At 42.0% G+C, this 23,861-nt stretch overlaps 1 protein-coding gene across 2 annotated transcripts in view; it reads left to right on the top strand.

Annotated features, from left to right (window-relative positions):
• The window catches only part of ZHX1 (zinc fingers and homeoboxes 1), a 29,079-nt gene extending 12,730 nt beyond the window's left edge, over positions 1 to 16,349 (top strand). For both annotated transcript variants that reach the window (XM_056130890.1, XM_056130971.1), the window contains exons 2-3: positions 9,101 to 11,944; positions 14,731 to 16,349. In XM_056130890.1, coding sequence (XP_055986865.1) covers positions 9,323 to 11,941 — 2,619 coding nt within the window. In that variant the 5' untranslated portion in view covers positions 9,101 to 9,322 and the 3' untranslated portion in view covers positions 11,942 to 11,944; positions 14,731 to 16,349. The remainder of the gene's footprint in view (positions 1 to 9,100; positions 11,945 to 14,730) is intronic.
• The last annotated feature ends 7,512 nt before the right edge of the window (positions 16,350 to 23,861 follow it).

Here is a 23,861-nt window from a genome sequence, read left to right on the forward strand (position 1 = left end):
GCGTTCAGGAGTTATTCCTGGTGTTGCATTCAGGAATTATTCCTGGTGTTGCTTGGGGGAGCCATAGGATGGGAATTGAACCCGGACTGACCGCATGCAAGGCAGAGGCCCTACCCACTGTACTGTCGATCTGGCAGCCCATCACTGCATGTTTTATTTATCCTTATTTACTCTTAGTATAGTCCACAGATGTATATGTGCTCTCTGTATACATAAAGCTAATTTGTTAAAACAGGATTTTAGCTTACTGCAATGTTGTAATGTTTTCCTTAAGGGTGATTTAGTATTCTGACTGAGGATCAGAGAGATGTTTGACTAATTCTTGATCTTGGTTTGACTCTTCAACCAGGAATAGCATATTGTTCCCTGGCCACTCCCAGAGGTAACCCCTGAGTAAAGAGTAGCCCTGAGCACCACCAGTGTGGCCAAACTCCCTCAAGAAAAGGCTGAATGGTGATGATTTTATTTATTTATTTATTTATTTATCTAGTGCTTTTGGGGTCACACCTGCCGTTGCACAGGGGTTACTCCTGGCTCTTCACTCAGGAATTACTCCTGGCCGTGCTTGGGGAACCATATGGGATGCTGGGAATTGAACCTGGGTTGGCTGCGTACAAGGCAAATGCCCTACCCGCTGTACTATTGCTCCAGCCTCGTGATGATGATTTTAATATTCTGATTGAGCGAAATGTTATCAGTAAATATTTTACCATTGAAAGAAATGTACTGTAAAAAATTCCTTAAAGTTCTTTATTGTAAGTATGGGGGCTTGGGGCTGGAGTGATAGTACAGCTGGTAGGGTGTTTGCCTTGCATGCTGCCCACCTGGGTTTGATCCCTGGTATCCCATATGGTCTCCCAAGTTCTGCCAGGAATAATCCCTGAGCACAGAGCCAGGAGTAAGCCCTGAGCACCATGGCTGTGACCCCAAAATAACAAAATGGTGGCTGGAGTAGTACTATTAGCAGGTAAGTACTTACAGGTAAGTGGCTGACTCTGGTTGAATCCTTGGCATTCCTTTTGGTCCCCTGAGCCCTGTAGAGCTAGAAGTAAGTCCTAAGCCCCTGAGCTCCCACAGAGCTAGGAGCCCTAAGCACCACTAATGTTCCCCACCTCCCCCGCAAAAGGACAAATGTATGTTCTACTATATAGTATTCTTTTTGTTGCTGCTTTGTTTTTGGGTGCCACACCTGGTGATGCTCAGGTTTTACTCCTGGCTCAGCCAGCACTAAAGAATCACTCCAGGCCATGCTTGAGGGAACATTTGGGATGCAGGGATTGAATCTAGGTCGTCCACATGCAAGGCAAGTATCTTACCTGCCGTGCTATACAATATTATTTTTGCTTTGTTTTGTTTTTTGGGGCCACACATGGAGATGTTCAAGGGCTAGTTCTGGCTCTGCACTCAGGAATTATTCCTGGCAGTCCTTGGGGGACCATATGGGATGCTGGGGATTGAACCTGGGTTGGCCACATGCAAGGCAAGTGCCCTACCCACTGTACTATTGCTCCATCTCATACTATACCATATTCTTAAAGTATTTCTTTCATCATCTATCATTGGGATTTAATAAGGAAATGCCTGGACCCTGGGATGTAGTGAAGTGTAAATACAGCAGATACAGTCCTGGTTCTAACCTATCGGAACTGACCTCCTTTTTTCCTCTGTGATGAAATAAATTTTTCTTTCACGGAATGCTTCTCTGTAGAGGAACTTTGTTGGCATAATTTTGCTGTGAACCATTAGTTGATTTAGGAGCATCCTAGCTTCTGAGAAGGGCCAGATAACAGTTAGATGCACAGTAATTAGATTGTTCTGTCCTACGCGATTATGGAGGCACAGGGGGGCAGGTCTCCCTTCACAGGCTGGGGGAATGTGCCAGAAAAGCCCGGACTGCACCTCAGTGCTCCACATGGGAAAGATTCCTCTACCCTGACCAAACCGTCAGATAGCACATGTTTTTCCCTTAAAAGCAGAAAATAAACTGTTTTGGCTGGAGAAAATGACCATGGAAAAACTTTAGCCTGTAATTTTATGGCCTTAAAATTATTCTTTGTTGTTTGTTACAATAAACTAGTGTTGCAATAATATTAAAGAATACTTGCGATTGTTACATAATTATTAAACCTCTTATCTTGTGAAAAATCTCCATTTTGACATTGTTTTACTTTATCTGTTTATTGGCTTGGGGGACTCTTGGATCCCACCTGGTGATGCTTCAGGGCCTTGTCTGGCTCCGTGCTCACTGCTGCCCCAGTCCTGCCTACGTTACATGAGTGTGCTGGGGACTGAACTGGGGTCAGCAACAGAAAAATCTCAATGTTTTATACTTTCATCTATACTTTCTCTACAAAGATACATATTTCCTCAGTTATTTTGTAAGTAATATGCAAATTTTGTTCTACTTAAGAATGTAATGGTGAATACATAAATGTTTTCTATACATATTAAGTTTTTTGTTTTGCTTTGGTGCTCAGGGGTCCCTCCCAGTGGGGATTGGGTCTCCATGTGGTATCTGTATTCAGAGAACGGTATGATGCCAGGGTTCAAACCCAGGCCCCTACATGCAGACTCATGTACTCCATCCTTGTGAATTCTTCCTCTGATCCCTTTCTGGATACTTTATGTTCTTTTATAACTTGGCAGTTTAGCAATTAAGTTGGTCAGTTTTAGAAAAAACCATGTTTCCCTTGGGCTGGAGCAGTATTAAAGCAGGTAGGGTGCTTGCTGTATATGTTGCCAACAAAGGTTCAACCCACAGTATCCCATATGGGTTCTTGAGCACCACCAGGAATAACACCACCAGGAGTGCAGAGCCAGAAGTAACCCCTGAGCATCGCTGGATGTTGCCCCCAAACCTAAGCCAGCCAACCAAACAAACACAAACCCCATTTCTCTGTTGAGAATTTAATTGAAAATAGTTTTCAAATATAATCATTTTTGCAGAGCTGGAAGCATTTGGGGCTTTTTTGTTTTTTTTGCTTTTGCTTTTATTGGGAGACTTCACTTTAATTGTGAAGCTGCCTAGCTTTTCAGTTGTGCAACTGAACTCTAACCCTCTTTTACAGGTAAATAGTGCAAGGTTGCCCAGTGGATTTGAGTGCTGGTTTTAGTTTACCTTTAGACAGAGGATGAGTTGCCTGTCAATGAATCGTTGTTCCTGGAGGGCACTTTTCCTGGTCCAGTCCTGTTGCAGTTTATTTTTATTTGTTTTTGTGGGGCTGGGAATCAAACATAGGGCCTTTGGGTTGGGAGAGATAGTGGAGTAGACTGCATGAAGCACAGGCTTTGAATGTGGGCGGCTGTTCAGTTCCCATCGCCACATGCTCTCCCCCCACCCCCCTCAGGCACCACCAAAAGTGATCTTGAGCCTCTCTCTCTCTCTCTCTCTCTCTCTCCCCTCTCTCCCTCTCCCCCTCTCTCCCTCTCCCCCTCTCTCCCTCTCCCCCTCTTCCTCCCCCTCCCTCTCTTGGTGTCACTCACTCTCTTACTCCAAGCTGCACTTGGTATTTCCCCAGAAGTTCTTAGAGCTTCTCAGTATTCTCTCTCACTGTATTTGTCATGTTAGAAAGCCTGTCAGCCTGTTTGACTGCGAGTACCTTACAGACCAGAATCAGCCTTGTCTTGGTAACATTATCTGGTACATGATTGATATTCCAAATAGCTGTCAAGTCAGTTTGATGAACTGAAAAATCTTAGTTTTATAGGTGAGAACTCCGAGGTTGAAATTGAGTAACCTTTCCTTCCTTCCTTCCTTCCTTCCTTCCTTCCTTCCTTCCTTCCTTCCTTCCTTTCCTTCCTTCCTTTCTTTCTCTTTCTTTCTCTCTCTCTCTTTCTTTCTTTCTTTCTTTCTTTCTTTCTTTCTTTCTTTCTTTCTTTCTCTCATTCTCTCTTTCTTGTGTGGGTGGTGTTATGCCACACCTGGTGATACTCAGGTTATTCCTAGGGATCACTCCTGGCTATGCTCAGGGGACCATATGGAATGCCGGGGTTCAAATCCAACTTGGCTAATACAAGACAAATGCCCTACCTGCTGTGCTATCTCTCTGGCCCCCAACTTGAGTAACTTTTGTAATCACCTAACTGGTCGGTGGCAGTGGAGACTTTAAAAAACATATGGTATTAGAGACTCTAAGACCCTCCGCCACAAATGTGTTATTTATTTATTTATTTATTATATGGTAGAATTATGGTACATTATGGTTTAATTGAAATCCTGGCCAAATTCTGAGACTCATTTTGGAAGTTTCCATTTTCCTTTTGGAATATGTCAAATATTGTATTGACTGCTTTTGTTAGCAAAATATAAGCGAGAAGTTTGAGGACTAGATAAAAAAAAAGTATTTCTTAGATTTATATGTCAGGTATCACAGTTAGTCAAGGATGAAGCAATCTGTTATACTTAAGATAATTATAGTGTGTTAGTCTTCTGCATTACTGAAAACTTAAAAATACAATCTTGCAGGCAGTTCTCAGGAGGCCCAGAGAGCCCGCTGGCAGTTCTCGGTGTAGTAAGCCAGAGGGTCAATGCAAGGGTGTGTGGATGTAGTGCTGCTCAAACCCTGAGGTGCTGAGGACCCCTGGACCACACTGGTGGGGCTCAAGGGCCTCCTGGCTCACCTCTACTGCTCTAGGGATCACGTAGTGCAGGGGATCCAACCCAGATCACGTGCACATTGAAACCTCTCTTTTAAGCACTTACTTAAACTACATGACCATGACCAGTGCTTTTGAAGGAAAAGGACAATTTTTTCCCATAGATCATGAAATGGCAGTATAATAGACAGATAAGGTAAAAGGTAAAGGCCTTCCCATTGTTCATCGATTTGCTCGAGCGAGCCCAGTAACGTCTCATTGGAGATTTTTGTTGTTACTATGTTTGACATATCGAATACATCACGGGTGGCTTGCCAGGCTCTGCCGTGCGGGCGAGATACTCTCGGTAGCTTGCCGGGCTCTCTGAGAGGGGCGGAGGAATCGAACTCGGGTCGGCCATGTTGGCTGCGTGCAACGCAAACGCCCTACCGCTGTGCTATCGCTCCAGCCCATAATAGACAGATATTTTGTGCTTTTCATGATTTCAACTCACCAAATTTCAGCTTTTAAAATTTGTTTATGGGGCCAGAGCAGTAGTATAGTGGGTAAGGAGTTTGCCTTATATAAGGCTGAGGCTGAGGGCTCCGTGGTTTGGGGTCCAGACATAGCGCAGGCTTTTTGCTTCCCAGCCATAAAGACACTCCACCTGTATTTTGTTATAGATTGTTTCATGAAATTTGTTGTTGTTGTTATTTTGTTTTGGGGGACCACAACCAGCTCAGGGCTTATTCCCGACTCTATACTCAGGCATCACTCTTAGTAAGGCCTGGGGGATCATCCTTAGTGTCGGGGATTGTACCAAGTGCCCTCCCGGCTGTGCTACTGCTCCAGCCCCCTTATAGAATTGTATTCAAATCAGAGGTTCCCCTGTTGACAATGAAAAATTTGAAAATTGTCACTTTAAGCCATGATAGTTTTATTAAAAAAAGTTTCATTTATATCTATGACTGCTAGCTTTGAGTATGTCATTTCATTTATATCTATGACAGCTAGCTTTTAGCAAATACCAGTTAGTATTTTTGTTTGTTTTGTTTTGGGCTGGAGTGATAGCCCAGTGGGTAGGGCACTTGCTCTCACGTGGATGTTTGCCTTGCATGTAGCTGGCCCAGGTTCGATTCCTCTGCCCCTCTTGGAGGGCCCAGCAAGCTATCGAGAGTATCCTGCACGCACGGCAGAGCCTGGCAAGCTCCCCGTGGCGTATACAATAATGCCAAAAACAGTAACAAGAAGTCTCACAATGGAGACGTTACTGGTGCCCGCTTGAGCAAATCAATGAACAACAGGACGACAGTGCTACAGTGTTCTGTTTTGTTTTGGGTCATACCAGCAGTACTCAAAGGTTACTCCTGACTCTGCACTCAAGAATTACTCCTGGTAGTGCTTCAGATTGAACCTGGGACAGGCACATGCAAGGCAAGTGCCCTACCCACTGTATTATTTATCTGGCCCTAGTGTATCCCCAATTAAATACAATTTCTCTGAGATTTGAGGTGGTTGTCAGTCATAACATCTCTCACTTCCTTTTAGCAGTTCTTACTGAACCTAATTAATGCTCTCCAGCACATTAATATTGGCACTGTAGTTTGTTTCTCACTATCTGGTGGCTTCCTTAATAGTGTTCCACTTTGGAGGGCCAGAGAGATAGTACTGCAGGTAGGAAACTTGCCTGGCATGGGGCCAACCCAGCTTTGACACCTAGCACTCGATATAGTTCCCCAAGCCCACCAGAGTGACCCCTGAGCACAGAGTCAGGAGTAAGCCCTGAGCATTGCTGGGTATGGCACTCACCCCTGTTTTTATCAGGAGGTGCCAGGTTGAAGTGTAATATGAAATTTTGACAACAATAGTCGTTTCTGTTGGTATGGTCTGACTGATGTGGCATCCCACTGAGAGCCACTGGTGGCACGTGCTGGCATCAATGTGGAATCAAGGAACAGAAATGTTCAATCTTAACTTTGCATCTATTGTTTGTATTCATAAATGGTTAGGTAGTGTGTATTTAAATGATCCCAGTGAGGAGGCTTTTATCACCTCTAAAGGCAGGATATTAATTCATGTCTCCTAAAAATGTTTCTTCCTTTACTGAGTCAGTGGGTGTCTCACAGAGAACCTAGTTTTGATTTACAATCCTTGAAGCAAACATTTTCTTTGGGTTTGTTTGTTTGTTTGTTTGCTTGGGGACCACACCCAGCAGTGTTCAGGGCTAACTCCTGGCTCTAAACTCAGGAATCACTCCTGGGGGAACTCAGGAGACCATATGAGGTGTCAGAGATCAAACCCAGGTTACCCTCATTCTATTCTTTTTCATTTCATTTACACTTCAGGAGCAAATCAACAGGTTAGAACACAAATTTTTTTTTAAATATTTGGAGTATAAAAGCATTGAAATATGTTTTCATGAGCAAATTCATTCTTTTTCTTGATAATTTAAGGCCATTCTTATGAATTTCAGCTACTGTTTTCCATGGTGATGCCCCTGGGTTTTGAAGAAGTGCTTTTCTATTCATTCTAGTACAACTTGATAAGTATTTAATGAGTCCCTACTTCCAGGCTTCACATATGTGAAGAGGATGCAGAGTGAATGAGAAATCAGTGAAAATAGTTCAGCTGAAATGTGTTAGATTGAACATATCAAGGTCCTTCATTTTTCCCAGTGTTTGGGGAGCTTTGTTCTGTCTTAGTAAAGTTGTTATCCTAAAAAGAAGGAGGGTTATTCCTATAATAAGAACAGAGGTATGGATAGTTGTGGGCCAGAAGGATAATATTCTTCTGCTATATTGCTGTAGTGCTAGACTAGAAAACAAAGATGAGGCTGGCAGGCCAGGAAGAAGGGAGATGATGATGCATAGGGTAGAAGGTAATCATACAGAGCACAGTGTCCGCAACATAAGGAGAGGAATGTGTAGCATCACTTGAACTGCCTGAGAAGTGACTGTTACTTCCTATTACTGGAACAGCAGTCATATCTGCTCTGCCTCGAGCCTAAAGAAAAGAGAGTCAAGAGGGAAATGGCAGGGAAATGAGACGGAGTTCAGCTTGTGAAGGGCCCTACATGTGCCTGGAGATGCTGGGACTTGATTCTTTCAGGGATGCATTGGGAACTTTAAGTCGAGTGACAGATAAGATTAAGATGGGTTTTATAAAGTCTGGTAATATTCAGAGAGTTGATGATCAGAATCATGTTTTGAAGCACTCATCATTCATATTTCATCTTTGCTACTTTTGCGATACATGGGCATGCTTTGGGGATGCTCAGGCAGATCAATAGGAAAAGGAAGACTTGATAGACTTACTTCTTTTCTTTCTTTTTCATTTTTGAACCACACCTGGTCGTACTCAGGGAGGGTCTTCTCAGGGAGTTACTCCTAGCTTATGGCTTAGGGTCATGCCAGTGCTCAGGGGACCATAACGTGATGGTGATTGAACCTGCGCCTCATGTATACAATAGATGAACTACAGCTGTTTGAACTGTCTTTCCAGTCCTGGATTTTTTATTTACTTGTTTGTATTTGGGCTACACCTTCCTTATGATGCTCAAGGCTTACTCCTGGTTCTGTGTTTAAAAGTCACACCTGGCCGTAATCAGGGGACCAGATGTGGTGCTGAGGATTGAACCTGGGTCAGTCACATGCAAGGCAAGTGCCTTACCTGCTATACTATCTCTCCAGCACCTGGGTCAAATTTCTTGTACAGTTAATGATCTTAGTGTCTAGTACCCCTGATTGCCTTTTCATAGTTTCAAAATTCCTCCCTTGTTTTTATTTTTTCCTCCCTTGTTTTTAGATTATCATTTCATATTGATAAAGTGTGCTTGCCAAGGAATACACTCCTTTTTTTTCTTTTTGGGTCACACCCGGCGATGCACAGGGGTTACTCCTGACTCTGCACTCAGGAGTTACTCCTGGCGGTGCTCAGGGGACCATATGGGATGCTGGAAATTGAACCCGGGTCGGCCGCATGCAAGACAAACACCCTACCCGCTGTGCTATCTTTCCAGCCGCGGAATACACTCCTTTTTATTTCGAATATCTACAATGCTTAAAGATCCAAATGAAAAAGGGGGTGGGGCAAGGGCTAACCAGTGGGAACAGTACATGACTTTCAGTGAGTTGGCATGGAGATATCTTGCTTTTTCATTTTTTTTAAGTTTACAGAACCATGCTTTACAAAGTTATTGATAGTTGAGTCTTATCCGACACCAATTCCACCAACAGTGTGAACTTCCCTCCACCAGTGTGCCCATGCACCTTCCTGCCAACCCCGCCTGAAGCCCCCTCACCATGCCTGCCACCTTGACAGGCACATTACAAAGTTTAGACTTCATGTGTTCAATGTTGTTGAGTCTGTGCTTTGGATATATTAAAAGCCCCTTTTCCTGGTTCTTATCTTTATTATAGATCTTTATGTCTGAGCTCTCCATCAACTCCACATTAGTGAATATAACTGTAATTTAAGAGATCATAATCACACTTTTAAAAATATTTTAAAATTTATTTTAACTTAGGTGATTGGAGTTGTGCTTCAAAAATTTCAACAGTTCATCAGTATTTTATCTGCCAACAATAAGCTCTTTATTTGATTGCATCATGAAAAAGCTGCTAATGAGACTGGTTGAACACAAAGACGAACATGAAGAACCAAAAGCCATCGTTTTCAAGTGAAGAATAATGAACATTAAGCCGCAGAGCTTTTTAATCGCCACTGAGATTTCCCCCATACCATCATAATGGCAAGCAGGCGAAAATCAACAGTACCCTGCATGGTCCTTGCCAGCGAACAGGATCCAGATCTGGAATTAGTATCAGATGTGGATGAGGGCCCTCCTGTGCTCACACCGGTAGAGAACACCAGAGCAGAGAGTATCTCGAGTGACGAAGAAGTTCATGAATCAGTGGATTCTGACAATCAGCAAAATAAAAAAGTTGAAGGTGGCTATGAATGTAAATATTGTACTTTTCAAACTCCAGATCTAAATATGTTTACTTTTCATGTGGATTCAGAACATCCCAATGTCGTGCTAAATTCTTCTTACGTTTGTGTTGAATGCAATTTTCTTACCAAAAGGTATGATGCACTTTCTGAGCATAATCTGAAATACCATCCTGGAGAAGAGAATTTTAAGTTGACAATGGTGAAACGAAACAATCAGACAATCTTTGAACAAACCGTGAATGATCTGACTTTTGACGGCAATTTTGTTAAAGAGGAGAATGCAGAGCAAGCAGAATCTACAGACGTCTCTTCCGGAATATCTATCAGTAAAACTCCCATCATGAAGATGATGAAAAACAAGGCAGAGAACAAACGGATCACTGTCCATCATAACTCTGCTGAGGGTGTTTCCGAAGAGAAAGAGAGTGACGTCAAAGCAGACCGTGAAGAAGCTGCCGAAAACCCAAGCTCTTCAGCCTCTGACTCGAACACGAGTGCTTCTGTTGTCAACAGGATACACCCACATACTGCCAATGCGGTGGTGACACCCGCAGCCGTCCTGCCTGGCCTGGCCCAGGTGATCACGGCTGTCTCGGCACAGCAGAACTCTAACTTGATCCCCAAAGTCTTAATCCCTGTTAATAGCATTCCTGCCTACAATGCTGCACTGGATAACAACCCTCTTTTGCTGAACACCTACAACAAATTCCCTTACCCAACCATGTCAGAAATCACAGTGCTGTCTGCTCAAGCGAAATACACTGAGGAACAGATCAAAATCTGGTTTTCAGCCCAGCGCCTCAAACATGGGGTTAGCTGGACTCCCGAGGAAGTGGAGGAGGCCAGAAGAAAGCAGTTCAATGGAACAGTCCACACGGTACCTCAGACCATCACTGTTATTCCTACTCACATCTCCACTGGGAGCAATGGGTTACCATCCATCCTACAGACATGCCAAATAGTTGGTCAGCCAGGCCTGGTCCTGACGCAAGTCGCTGGGGCCAACACCTTGCCGGTCACAGCACCTATAGCCTTGACAGTGGCGGGGGTTCCGAATCCAACCAGTGTACAGAAAAGTCAGGTGCCCGCTGCCCAGCCTGTGGCCGAGACAAAGCCTGCGACAGCAGCCGTTCCAGCCCCTCAGCTGGTCAAACACGAAACCGCCTTGGCAAACCCGGATTCTTTTGGCATCCGGGCCAAAAAGACAAAGGAGCAACTGGCCGAACTGAAAGTGAGCTACCTTAAGAATCAGTTTCCCCACGACTCCGAAATTATCAGACTCATGAAAATCACGGGCCTGACCAAAGGAGAAATTAAAAAGTGGTTTAGTGACACAAGGTACAACCAGAGAAATTCAAAGAGCAATCAGGGCTCACATCTCAACAGCGATGCCTCCGTCCCGATTGTCATAGACTCCAGCGATGAGACCACTGAGTCTCCCACCACGGTGACTGCCCAGCACAAGCCAACCTGGAATCCTTTGCCTGACTTCACCCCTCCCAGGTTTAAAGAGAAGACCTTAGAGCAGCTTAGCGCCCTGCAGGCCAGCTTTCTCAGCAGCTCCGTCCTCACCGACGAAGAACTCAACAGGCTAAGAGCGCAAACCAAACTCACCCGGAGGGAAATCGATGCATGGTTTACGGAGAAGAAGAAATCCAAAGCTTTAAAAGAGGAGAAAATGGAAATGGATGAAAGTCATGTAGGGAGTTCCAAAGAAGAAGCGGGAGAGACTTCTCCCGGTGATGAATCCAGTGCCCCCAAGCCAGGCAGTGCAGGTAAGATATGTAAAAAAACACCCGAGCAGCTGCACCTGCTTAAAAGCGCCTTTGTCCGAACGCAGTGGCCATCGCCAGAAGAGTATGACAAGCTGGCGGAAGAAAGTGGGCTTGCTCGAACAGACATCGTTAGCTGGTTTGGGGACACCCGATACGCCTGGAAAAATGGGAGCTTAAAATGGTACTACTACTATCAAAGCGCCAGTTCAGGTGGTATGAATGGTCTGTCTTCTCTGAGGAGACGGGGGCGAGGGAGACCTAAAGGAAGGGGTCGGGGGAGACCCCGAGGGCGGCCGAGAGGAAGCAAGAGGTTTAACAACTGGGATCGGGGCCCTTCCCTCATCAAGTTTAAAACTGGAACGGCAATCCTGAAGGATTATTACCTGAAGCACAAATTTCTCAATGAGCAAGACCTGGATGAACTTGTCAACAAATCACACATGGGCTACGAGCAGGTGAGAGAGTGGTTCGCAGAGAGACAGAGAAGATCTGAGCTAGGGCTGGAATTGTTCGAGGAAAATGAGGAGGAAGAGGAAGTTGTCGAGGACCAGGAAGAAGATGAAGAAGAAACGGATGATAGTGACACGTGGGAACCACCAAGGCACGTGAAGCGGAAGCTCTCCAAATCAGATGACTGAAAGGTAGGTGTGACCCTGTGTGCTCACTGCTTGGCCACATACCTGTAGAGCCTTGCCTGCCATCTGTCATCTTCCTCTTGGATCCTTCCCTTCTCAAATCGTTTTTCTTTAACCCAATCAGAGGAGCAGGTGTCATGAGGCTAACCTAAATTTTATGACTCTTCTTTGAAGTTCAGTTCTATTTATTGGATAGGGTTCAGTATTTTTCCTCACTTACTCTCATTTGTTATTGGGCCACACCTGACACTGCTCAAGGCTGCTCCTAGCTCTGTGCTGAGAGGTTGCCCCTCGCAGTTCTCAGGGAACCATGCAGGGACTGAAACCCAGGTTTCCAGTATGCAAGCATGTACTCAGACCATTGGTCGAGCTGTTTTCGGCCCCTCACTTATTTTCCATATGATTTTTTTTCTTTGCCAAGCTCAGCAGTGCTCATGGTTTACTCCTGGCTCTGTGCTCCGGCATCACTCCTGGTGATGCTCTGGGGACCACATGTAGTGCCAGGGATAGAACTCAAGCCTGGTCACTTGCTGTGCTATTTCTCTGGAGATGGCCCAAAATGTTTTTACTTTAAGGGACAGTTACCCATTCTCTATGATGGAATATTGGTTCTAGTGGGGTTTTACAAGTAAACACTAAAGATAACTAAAGTATACTTCTTGTAACCCTCCCTTCATTAAAGGCTTCATTATTTCTTTATTCGTTTGCCATTTAAGGAAAGAATGCAGTGATGAAAACTTTTTAGAAGGGGAAAAAATGTACCGAAAGAAAGACCACAGAGGTGAGGATTGCTCAGTCTTAGGGAAACTAAGAGAAAACGGGTATCTTAGTACAGGGGTTAAGGTGTCTGTATTGCACATAGTGGATTTAGTCCCACAGCCCTGTCAGGAGTAATTCCTGAGTACAGAGCCAAGAGTAAGCCCTGAGCACCACCAGTTCTGCCCATGTGCAAACAAACAAAAAGAAAAAATGGGTATCTTTTCTCTTAATTCTATTACCTTCCATGCAAGCCAACCAATTTTTGACAAGTTTAAGGTAATTTATTTGTTAAAATTAATTTTTCTATTAAAAGTCAAAGGTTTGCTCTAGGACGCAATTATATTTGCTTAGGTGGCATATATATTTACATAACATATGTGTAAATAGATGTTTATTGGGCCACTCCTAGTACAAAGGTACTTCCAGAAGTGCTCAGGGGACCATATGTGGTACAGGTAATCAAACCCAAGTTAGGTACAAGGCAAGCATCCTACAAACTGTACAACCTCTCCAGTCAGACATCTATTAAATTTTGTTTGTAAGTTAAAACTCATATAAAGTGATTCTATTTCATGGGGCCTGAGAGTGTACGGTGAGGAAGGCACTTGCCATGCACCCAGCTGACCTTGGCTCCATCCCTAGCAGCTCGTATGGTTCCCTGAGCCCTCCAGGAGTGATTTCTGAGCACAGAGCCAAAAGTAAGCCCTGAGCACAGCTGGACATGGCCCCAAAAACAAACCCAAAAAAGTGATCCTATTTTAGAAATCAAAAGGTAAGCAACAAATTTGTTATTAATGTCATGGCCTAAAATATCTTCTCATTCTTTGACAGAAAACAGACCGACTACCAGCAGTAACATTCTTTGATTGAAAGTATATCTCTGTAATCATAGAAGTATATGTAAGAGCCTTAAATTGAAAAGATTTGCTATATTCCTTAAGTCTGAAGTCTTTTCATGGATTGAGTAAGATGAAGTAGTTGCAAATCAGATACCAGTTTGGACTTAGGACTTCAGCTCTTCATACTTTTGAAATTCAATAGCATAGTTCTGTTATTTTCTACTTTCTGCTTTAGAGTATTTCAAGATGAAACTATTTTTAAATAAAAACAATACAGCTGCCATGAAATGTTCATGGATGTCTTATAGTAGCCCGAAAGCATCTTGTTATCAGAAATGATCACAGTCTTCTCAAGCAGTAAGGGAAGAAGAGAGATATCGACTTAGACTGTTTTACAAGAGGCCATTTCCTTGTGTCCTGGGCTGTTTGCCCCCCTGGCCCTTCTCTGCTTCCATGGTGTCTTATTTTGTGCAGTATTTTTATGATTCCTCCTTGTCTTCCTCCCCGACTTAATTTGTTTTGTTTCAACAATTATTTATAGAGAGCTTAATATGTACCAGGCATGATTCTTATTGCTTAGCAGTTCTTTTTCAGGGTTTCTTTTCAGTAACTATTTTTTTCAGACAGACAGATGACACTGAAAATGCCCCCATTTCAAGTATAAGTCTCATTCCAGGTTCTAGAATATTCATATGTTGTTTCAAGTCACAAGAAGGTAAACAGTTTCCTTACAGATTTGTCCTGAAGTGCAACCCCTTTTCCCAATGTCAGGAATTCTCAGGACAAGTTTTCTTCTGACCCAGATGCATAAAATATTTTTAACAGGCTTTTTTTATTTTGTATTGCTAAACGCAAGAATGTGTGCTCAGCCAAGATTAAATCAACAAATTTGTTGCTGCAATGAATTGTAGTAACTGTGCAGTGATTTTTCAGGGATTTGCAATCATCTAAAAATACTGTGGACTTTTGGGTCCAGTTTAGTTTGACCTTATTTTAAATTTGTGTGGGTATTCTCATGTTGAGCATTAATATTCTAGTAATTGTAAGTTCACACAAAGTCACAGTTTTTGAAAAATAGTATCTATTTAAATGTTTTTGTATATATATATACACACACATATGCATATATAAGCATATATAGATGCCTTGCTTTATTTTTATTTACATTAAAATATGCTTTTCTTTAAATTTTAGGTTTTTTATTGTATTTTTCTTTTATAGCTACCTAAAACATTGGAAGAGAATCAGTTCTTCAACTCTTGATGTCTGATTTACTGTGAATGGGCCCAATCTTTGATGACACTGAAAACATTTTAGGGGCATATGCATTCTGAAAAAGAATAGGATCCAGTACCCAAAAGAAATGGAATTTAATGTTGTGCCAAAGTTAAACTACTGCAGTTGGCGGAAGTTCTGTAATGTAAATAGAACACTAATGAAAAAACAACTTGTAAAAATTCACATTTTAATACAGTACATTTTTATTCTGATATGATGGAGACATTCTAATTCTTAGATTTTCTGAGGGGTTAAATGACCACTAAAGCTTGTCCTCATATTTTGTCAAGCTTAATACTGTATGTCCAGTAAGATGGGCTTTATTGCCTGTGTTCTTTGATATGTGATTAAGCTTATAACTTTGAGTGACCAAACATTTTACAGAGTTAGAAACAGGAAATAAAGAAGACCTGATTTATTACTGTCATATTTATCAGGTTCTGCACGAAGATTAAAACGTTTTGCCTGGGCTTATACAATTTTAACGTACATGGGAAAGCTAAGTATTGACATACTAGAACAGTAAGATTTTGTGGTATCATTGGACTTTAATTATTGGATATTTTTGCTGAACACATTTGTGGATACTGGTATTGCTACTTGTAATACTTCTGTTAATTTTCTCATTAGTAGCTGAATTTGCTTTTTTTAAAAACTGAAGATAATCAGTACTGAAGAAGGAAAAGTGACATATGAATTTGAATAAGGTGAAACAATGAAATAAACATGAAGCTAATGTGAAAAACAATCTTGTAAGTGAATATGTAGTATTTTCTTACAATCATTTGGAAATCAGAAATGTTTGTACAAGCATCAGATCAGAATTTCTAAGAATTATCTGTCAGTGAAATTCTCCATTACGTAATGGTTTCAATGACAGAGAAAAAATTCTGGACTGACTAAAAACTAAAATGTTAAATTTTTATTTATGAATTATGGGAGTGTTAACTGTTAGCTCTTGCCATGTCAGGAGACTAAAAGGTCTTACTGGTTTACAAACTCTGTAAAGACCGGTGCTGTTCATTCATGTTGAGAAGGACCCTTTCTTTTGTGGCGTATAGGACCATTTTTCAAAATGTGCTTTTCTTCATAGAAGACATGTTCAGTTTAATTAGCTTTGGGTTTTCAGATGTTTTTTCTGAATGACCAGATATAGTGGGCTTGGCCAGTTTATTTTATCTAATTTAATGAATAATAAATATAAAGCTTTTGTTTTTTACCAAAATGTTTGCTGGCTAATGAAGTGTTATGAAAAAGCCTTGACTATGCATGCTGCTTTCATTTTTATAAACTTTTTATTTTTTAACTACAGCTTTATTAGTAATTCCAAAATGCTGCAATCTTGCTGATTTCTTTACTCAGACAGCTGGCTTTGTGGGTGGCTTTTTCATACTACTGTTAACTTTTTTAAAAAGAAGCAATGTAAAGACTGTAACAATTTAATGCACTAAATGGATCTTTCTTTACACTGTTTAAAAACTTCTTAAGACACTCTGTATTATAATGATTAAATTGCTCCCTTTTTTAAAACCATTGCTAATGTGGTCTGAGTTTTGATTGACAATAATTTTTATGTTTTCAAAATTGAAGTATCAGATATTGGAAATGAAGTTTTTGAATACATCTATATTTTGTTTCCCTGGCAATATGTTAACTTTGTATAGCTGTAAATAACTTATTAGTAATTTCCCCCATCTCTTTTATAGGCTTGGCATTTAATTCTGCTCTGATGTTTGCTAGCTTTTAAATATATTTATTTGACAGAGCAAAAGAATTCTCTCGGTTGATTGTGTCTTTGAATACAAAATAAAATTTAGCAATGATTAGTAGTTTTCAGTGATTTTTTTCATCTTTATTAGCTGAGGTTTTAAAAGAATCATGGTGAAATATTCATTAACAAAGTTTGCTGTAATGTCCATTTTTCAGGATTTATATTAGTGTCATTAGTTATAATCACCATGCTGAGCAACGTGGCACTATTATTTCAAAACTTTTTCATCCTCCCACTCAAACTCTGCAACCATTAAGCAATAAGCCCCACTTACTCCCTTCCCCCAGCGGCTGGTAACCTTTAGTCTACTTTTTGTTTCTATGAATTTGCCTATTCTTGAGATTTCAAGTAAGTGAAAATTTTGCAATACTTGTTCTTTTTTATCTGACTTATTTCTCTTAGTACAGTGTTTACAAGGTTTATCCTTGTAGTGTGTATGTGTGTGTATGTATGTATGTGTGTATCCTAATGTGCATTAATATTGTAGTTTTGATTCACATTTTTAAATGAAGATGGTATTGAGCATCTTTTCATATATTTTGGCTCATTCATGTATCTTATTCCCCTTGGGTATTTTTGGTTTTTCTCTCTTTGCTTTTTGGGCCACGCTCAGCAGTGTTCAGGATTACCCGTCTGTGAACTAAGGACTCACTTTTGGCAGGCTCAGGTGACCATATGGGGGACCAGGAATCAAAGATGATTGGCCACAGGTAAAGCAAACACTCAACTAATCACTTCAGCCCTGTCCTGTTTTTTTGGACCACAACCATTGGAGACCATGCCTTCCGTGCTTGGGGTGGTGCCCAGAATCAAAGCCGGGGCTTCCATATACAAAGCATGTATTTCGTTCACCCTTTGATTCCCCAAAAAGTAGATGAAAAAAACTGGATGAGAAGAAAAACACTTAGTTTTACCATTTCTGGAAAAAAAAAGTTGTTGGAAAGTTGAATTATGAATTACATTGAATTTGTTAATTACTGTGAGTATATTGACATTTTAAACTATTAAGTAATCTTATCTGTAATAGAGCATGTTTCTCCATTACTTAGGTTCTATTTAATTTCAGCAATGTTCTGGAGGTTTCAGTGTATATGTCTGTTTCCTCATTGGTTAATTAGTTTATAGGTGTTAAGTGTTTTTAGATGCCATTGTTAATGGAGTTTTTAAATTTTATTTTCAACAAAGTCATCTAGATTTTCTCTTATACTATCTTCTAGGCATTTTATATTTTGAAATTTCCATTTAAATCTCTAATCCATTTGGATTTTTTTGTGTGTGTGAAAGATTTAAGGTCTTAGTCTAGTTTTTTTGTTTTGTTTTGTTTTGCATGTGGCTTCATGCTGAAAAGTATCATTTGTTGAAAAGACCATCTTTGTTCCTTTGTAGTGATTTTGCTCTTTTTTAAAAAAATCAGTTCACTATATTTATGTAGATTTATTTCTAGGATCTCTATTACATTAATTTATCTGGCCAATCTGTGGGCAAATCTGGACTGTTTTAGTTTTGTGATAAATTTTGGAGTTTTAGCAGTACTCTTTAATTTTATGTAGATTGTTCTGGGTCTTTTTCCTCTCCCTGTAAACTTTAGAATCTGTTTTCTATGTGGCTTACAGCTTTTCTGACTTTCATTTCTCCATTACTGTTTTCTCTTATATTCTTAAAATGATAAACCATTTTTATTCAGTTTCACTTTCTTTCATATATGTTCTTTCATTGTTTTCTTTATGGTTACACTGAGATTACACTTAGCTGATAAAATTTATAGCTACAAATTTGGATTGTTAATTTTAAGAGCACATAACAACTCTGCTCCTGTACAGTTCTGATGACTCCCTTTTTTTTGTTTTTTTATTTTTATTTTTTTAATTTTATTTTTTAATGAATCACTGTAAAATAGTTACAGACTTACCAGCTTTTGTGATTACGTTTTAGTCATGCAATCCCATCCCTCCACCAGTGCCCATTCTCCACTACCAATGTTCCCAGTAACCCTCCTGCCAACCCCCGCCCCACCACCCCGGCCCCTCCATCCCCCGCCTCTGAACGGTTTGGGGGCCACACCTGAATGTGCTCAGGAATGACTCCTTGAGGATCTCAGAGGACCTTGTGTGGTAACAGCAATTGAACCCAGCCAGTTGCTTATTAGACAAGAGCCTTACCTGCTATACTATCTCTCAATACCAGATCTTTATATTTTTTGTTTTCGGACCACACCAGGTGATGCTTAGGGGTTACTCCTGGCTCTGCACTCTGGGAATTACTCCTGGTAGTGCTCAGGGGGACCATAAGGGGTTGCTATAGATTGAACCTGTGTTGGTTGTGTGCAAGTCAAATGCCTTACCTGTTGTACTATCATTCTGCCCTGATCTTTATATTTTTATAAAGCTTTTTGTTATTTTCTATCAGGAGCAAAGAAGTTCTTGCTTTATTTCAAGACAAGGGAAGGATTCCCTTTAGCTCTTCTTATATAGCTGATCTCGTGGTACCAAACTCACCCAACTTTTGTTACCCGGGAGTACCTTAATCTGTTCCTCATTTTGAATGATATTTTTCTGAATACAGAATTCTTTGCTGTCATCTTTCTTTTTGGCACCCGGCAGTGTTCAGCTTACTCCTGGCTCTGCTCCAGGATCACTTCTGGAGTGGGTTGGAGGACCATAGGAGGTGTTGGGGATCAAATCCTGCTTGGTCAAGTCCAAGCCCAGCACCTTACTGACTGTTCTCCCATTGCCATGTTTTCCTTTCAACACTTTAAGTAGATGATCCCATTGCCCACTAGCATTGTGGTTTTGGGTGAGAATTGGTTGTTACCATTACAGAGCTGCCTTTTCAGAGCTGAGTCACTTCTCTTGGGTTACTTTCAACATTCTCTTTTTCTTTCACTGAATGATTACAATGGGTCTTGATATCAGTTTCTCCTAAGTTTCTCCTACTTGGAATTGGTTGAGCTGCTTAGATTTTCAGATTATTAATTTCATCAAAATTTGAACTACTTGTATTCATTATTCAAATATTCTTATTGAGAGGGGGGCTACATCCAGCAGTTGAGCAGGGCTTCCTTCTTGTTCTGCACTCAAGGATCACTCCTGTGGGGCTCATGGGGACCCAGAGGGCTCCCAGGGATTGAACCAGGGTCAGCTGCATGAAAGGCAAGCACCCTACCTGCTGTACTTCCAGGAATTTCTATGTTGATCTGCTTAATGGTCTCCCACAAATTTCTTTGGACTGTGTTCACTTTTCTTCATAGGGTTTCTTTCTGCCCTTCAGCCTTGTCTATTTCAGTTGTCCTGTTTTTTAAGTGTCCTACTCGGCTTTCCTTTCTTCTCAGCTCAGCTATTGAATCACCCTTGTATTTTCAAATTTCTCTTTGGCTCTTTTTTATAATCTCTTTATCTTTATTGATATTCTTTATTTCCGTTTAAAAAAAATTTTTTTGCCACACCAGCATGCTCAGGGCTTAGTCTTAGCTCTGTGCTCAGAGATCACTTCTCCAGGGACTCAGGAACCCGTAAAGGGCGCTGATGCTGGAACCCAGGCTTGTGTGCAAGGCAAATACCTTAACAGGGATTAAGACTCGTGCATGTGGCCAATCTGGGTTTGGTCCCCAGCACCTTATATAATGATTCCTGAGCACAGAACCAAGGATAAACCTTGAGCACCACTGGGTGTGGTTCCAAACCGTCCCCCCTCCCCAGGAGTATGGCAGCCTTTTCCTAAGACCGAGGGAATGTGGGGGCCCACATAATTGTGCCCTAGAAAAGGACTTTTTCTGGCTTCCTTCTGCCTCCAAGGTCTGTATTTCTAGATAATCTCAGAGACCTTTGGAAGAAAACCTTCTTCCTACGCTTGATTAAAGTATCTGGCCAGAAAGGATATTGGGTTGGTTTAGGGGAGAAGTTTGAGAGGTCGAGGAAGAGGCTGAGAGAGGCCAAGGGGCCAAGACCAGGAGAGATACATGGGTCAGCAGTTTCTAGCAAGGACCCTGGAAGCACCCCTGGGGCTCTGGAGGGACATGATGTCAGCACGGCTAGACTTTGGATCCTGGAGACCCCAGTCTTAGTGAAGGCTACTCAGCCTGGCCTGGGCCTGCAAACCCTGGACACTACAGAGAGCTGTCTGCGCCAGTCCCTTCATACCTCATTTTACGTCCCCCAACCCACCCCCAGCCCCAGTGGACACGGGAGCCTTCTGCTTTCAGCAATTTCAAATGACAAGGAATGACTCTTGGGCACAATAGAGGCTATTTTTCAGCAACTGGAAAGTGGATGCGCTCTCTCTCTCTCTCTCTCTCTCTCTCTCTCTCTCTCTCTCTCTCTCTCTCTCTCTCTGTTATCTGGGCACTGTAGCTGCCGGGTTTTAGAGGCCAATGTTTGGATGTGTACAGGCAGGGCAGAACTTTCCTTAGAGACCCAAAGACAGGAGAAAAGAGAGCCTCAAGGCTCCAGAATAGGGGGCAATCAGTTTTCTGAGTCTTCCTGAAACAGTGCCATTTACATGGGAGAGGGACTGAGGCCACAGTGGAAGTTGAGAACCCAGACTGATGTCAGATAAAGATGACTTTGAATCTGGCCTTTTCTAACCTGGGATGCTGGCAAGTTCCCTTTCAGATCCTATTTCCTCTCTGAATGTTGAATTCAGAGAGAGGGATTGTAAGAGTAGTTTTTAAAGGGTTTGGGGGTGGGGGTGGGGGTGGGGGGACATTGGGAGAGAGAAAACAGGGCTGGAGTGAGAGCACTGCAGTTAAAAAGCTTGTTTTGCATGTAGCTTACCTGGGCTCAGATGTGTCCAAAAAAACTAAAAACAAAACCCCAGACTGACCTAGGTCACCCACAGAACCCCGTATTACGTAACAGAGACTCAATATGTGTTAGTTCTCCCACTCGCCTACTTGAGGGGAAGATGACTTGGAGCTGAGAGTTTCTTTTTTCTTTTTTTTACTTTTTTTTTTTTGCGGGGGAGGGGGTCACACCCAGCGATGGTCAGTGGTTACTTCTGGCTCTGCACTCAGAAACCACTCCTGGCAGTGCTGGGGGACCATATGGGATGCCGGGGATCAAACCCAGGTCGATCGCCTTACCCGCTATATGATCACACCAGCCCTGGAACTGAAAGTTTCTGATTCCTTCTCTGCCATTTATTTGCACTTCTGTTATTCACTCATTTACCTGTCTGTTCAATGGGCATTTCATTGCCCAGGGTCAACTGGGGACTGAGTTTTCAAGAATGAAGAAGACACTGTCTCGATCTGCCAGCAATTCACAGTGTGACAAATGTTATGATGGATTTATCAAATGAATTTCAGGAAAGAGGACACAGGACTGCCTGGAGGAGGTAGTGTCTACCTTATGGGGAACGAAAAAATGTCCTTCAACTGAAAGTAAGATTGTGGGAGGATTGTTTTGGGACCAAACTCAGTGATGCTCAGGGCTTAGGGATCACTCCTAGCAGTGCTCAAGGGACCGTATGTGCTGCCTCGGTGGAACCTGGCTGGATCACATGCAAGATAAACACCATACCCGCAGTACTATCCCTCCAGTCCCCAAAATCATATGGAAATGTATTTTTATACAAAAAAAATTGGAAACATATTTAAAATCAGTTAAATATGGATACAGTTGCAACTTAGGGTCTATCAGATATTATTACTTCCCAGGAGTTTTATTGCCATTACCTCCGGAGGGGAGCTTCTCTATCTGCCTGGGACAGAAGAATATGGTCTTAGGTAATTTCAAGAATATCAAAGATAGGGGTATGGAGATGAGGTGTGGTTGGTCCATGAGGAAAAATGGCACTGCTGGTGAGGGGAAAAACTATGGATTCCCCTCTTCTTGGCAAGAGGAAATAGAGGCTTCCTCTTTCATGTTGATTGTCAAAGAGGGAGGCATGTGTTTGTTCTACAGGACGAGTGTTGTATTTATGTAAATGTAATTGGGTGTCATCAGGGACAAAATAAAAAGCTTACAAGAAGACCTGGAGATCAGGTGAAAAACTTGGAAAGAAAAATTATTTCCTTTGGACAGGCATGAGTGGATGGATGTCCTACCTGTTGTCTTTAGTGGACCTCTGGATTTATTTTATTATTGTTAATTGGCATGGGTGAGCTGAAGCAATAGCACAGTGGGTAGGGTGTTTGCCTTGCCGACCCAGCCAACACGGGTTCGATTCCTCCACCCCCTCAGAGAGCCTGGCAAGCTACCGAGAGTATCTCGCACGCACGGAAAAGTCTGGCAAGGTACCCGTGATGTATTTGATATGCCAAACACAGTAACAACAAATCTCACATTGGAAATGTTACTGAGCCCACTCGAGCAAATCGATGAACAACAGGAGGACAATACTACAGTACTATTTAAAATCACATGCCTACAGCTTTAGATACTGCAGGATTCTCACTCCCTAACACTAAAATTCCCTTTTCTCTTTTCATTTTCATTTAAATATTATTTGTGATGGCAGAGATAAAACCTAGGGCATTATACATGTAAGAGATATGCTCTAGTGCTGAATTACATCCTCAGCCCCCCTTTTTTTTTATTAAATCACCGTGAGATAGTTGCAAAGCTTTCATGTTTGAGATTCAGCCATACAATGATTGAACACCCATCCCTTCACCAGTGCACATTTTTCCACCACCAATGTCCCCAGTATCCCCACCAACCCCCATCCCAGTCCTCACCCTGCCTCTATGGAGACAATTTCCCCAATACTCTCTTTACTTTTGGGCATTATGGTTTTTTTAAAAAATTTTTATTAGTGAGACATCATGAGGTACAGTTGTAGACTTACAAATTTTTGTGCTTGGGTTTCAATTATACAGTGATCAAATACCCATCCCTCCACCAGTTGGGCATTATGTTATGTGCGAATTTTCACACCACCATTTAAGCCTGCCTGCCAGAGGCGGACGCTAGATAATTTATTATCCATTGCTCATTTTGAGTATCACTTCTGGAATTCAAGATTGAAAATGGTTGGGGTTCCGGAGACATCTCTGTAGGGCACTAATCCATTTTGGGATTCAACTGGGAGTCTCGCCAGGCTGCCAAGTGGGCAGGGATCTACGGAGGGACAGCCCAGCTCCTCTGCCACCATGCAACCTGGAAATTCAGTCCTGGAACCCGCATACCTGGGCCTTGCATATGGAAGTTCTTGGTCACTGGGATTCCATCTGGAGTACGCAGGGAGAGCACACCTGCTCCATCTGGGGTAGCCTGGTGAAATTGGCTCGTATGGGGCCCGGAGAGATCTCCAGTGCTGTGGTGTCTTCCGGGGCTCG

This window comes from Sorex fumeus, unplaced genomic scaffold (genome assembly GCF_029834395.1).
Source record: "Sorex fumeus unplaced genomic scaffold, SorFum_2.1 ptg000002l, whole genome shotgun sequence".
Lineage (NCBI taxonomy): Eukaryota > Metazoa > Chordata > Mammalia > Eulipotyphla > Soricidae > Sorex > Sorex fumeus.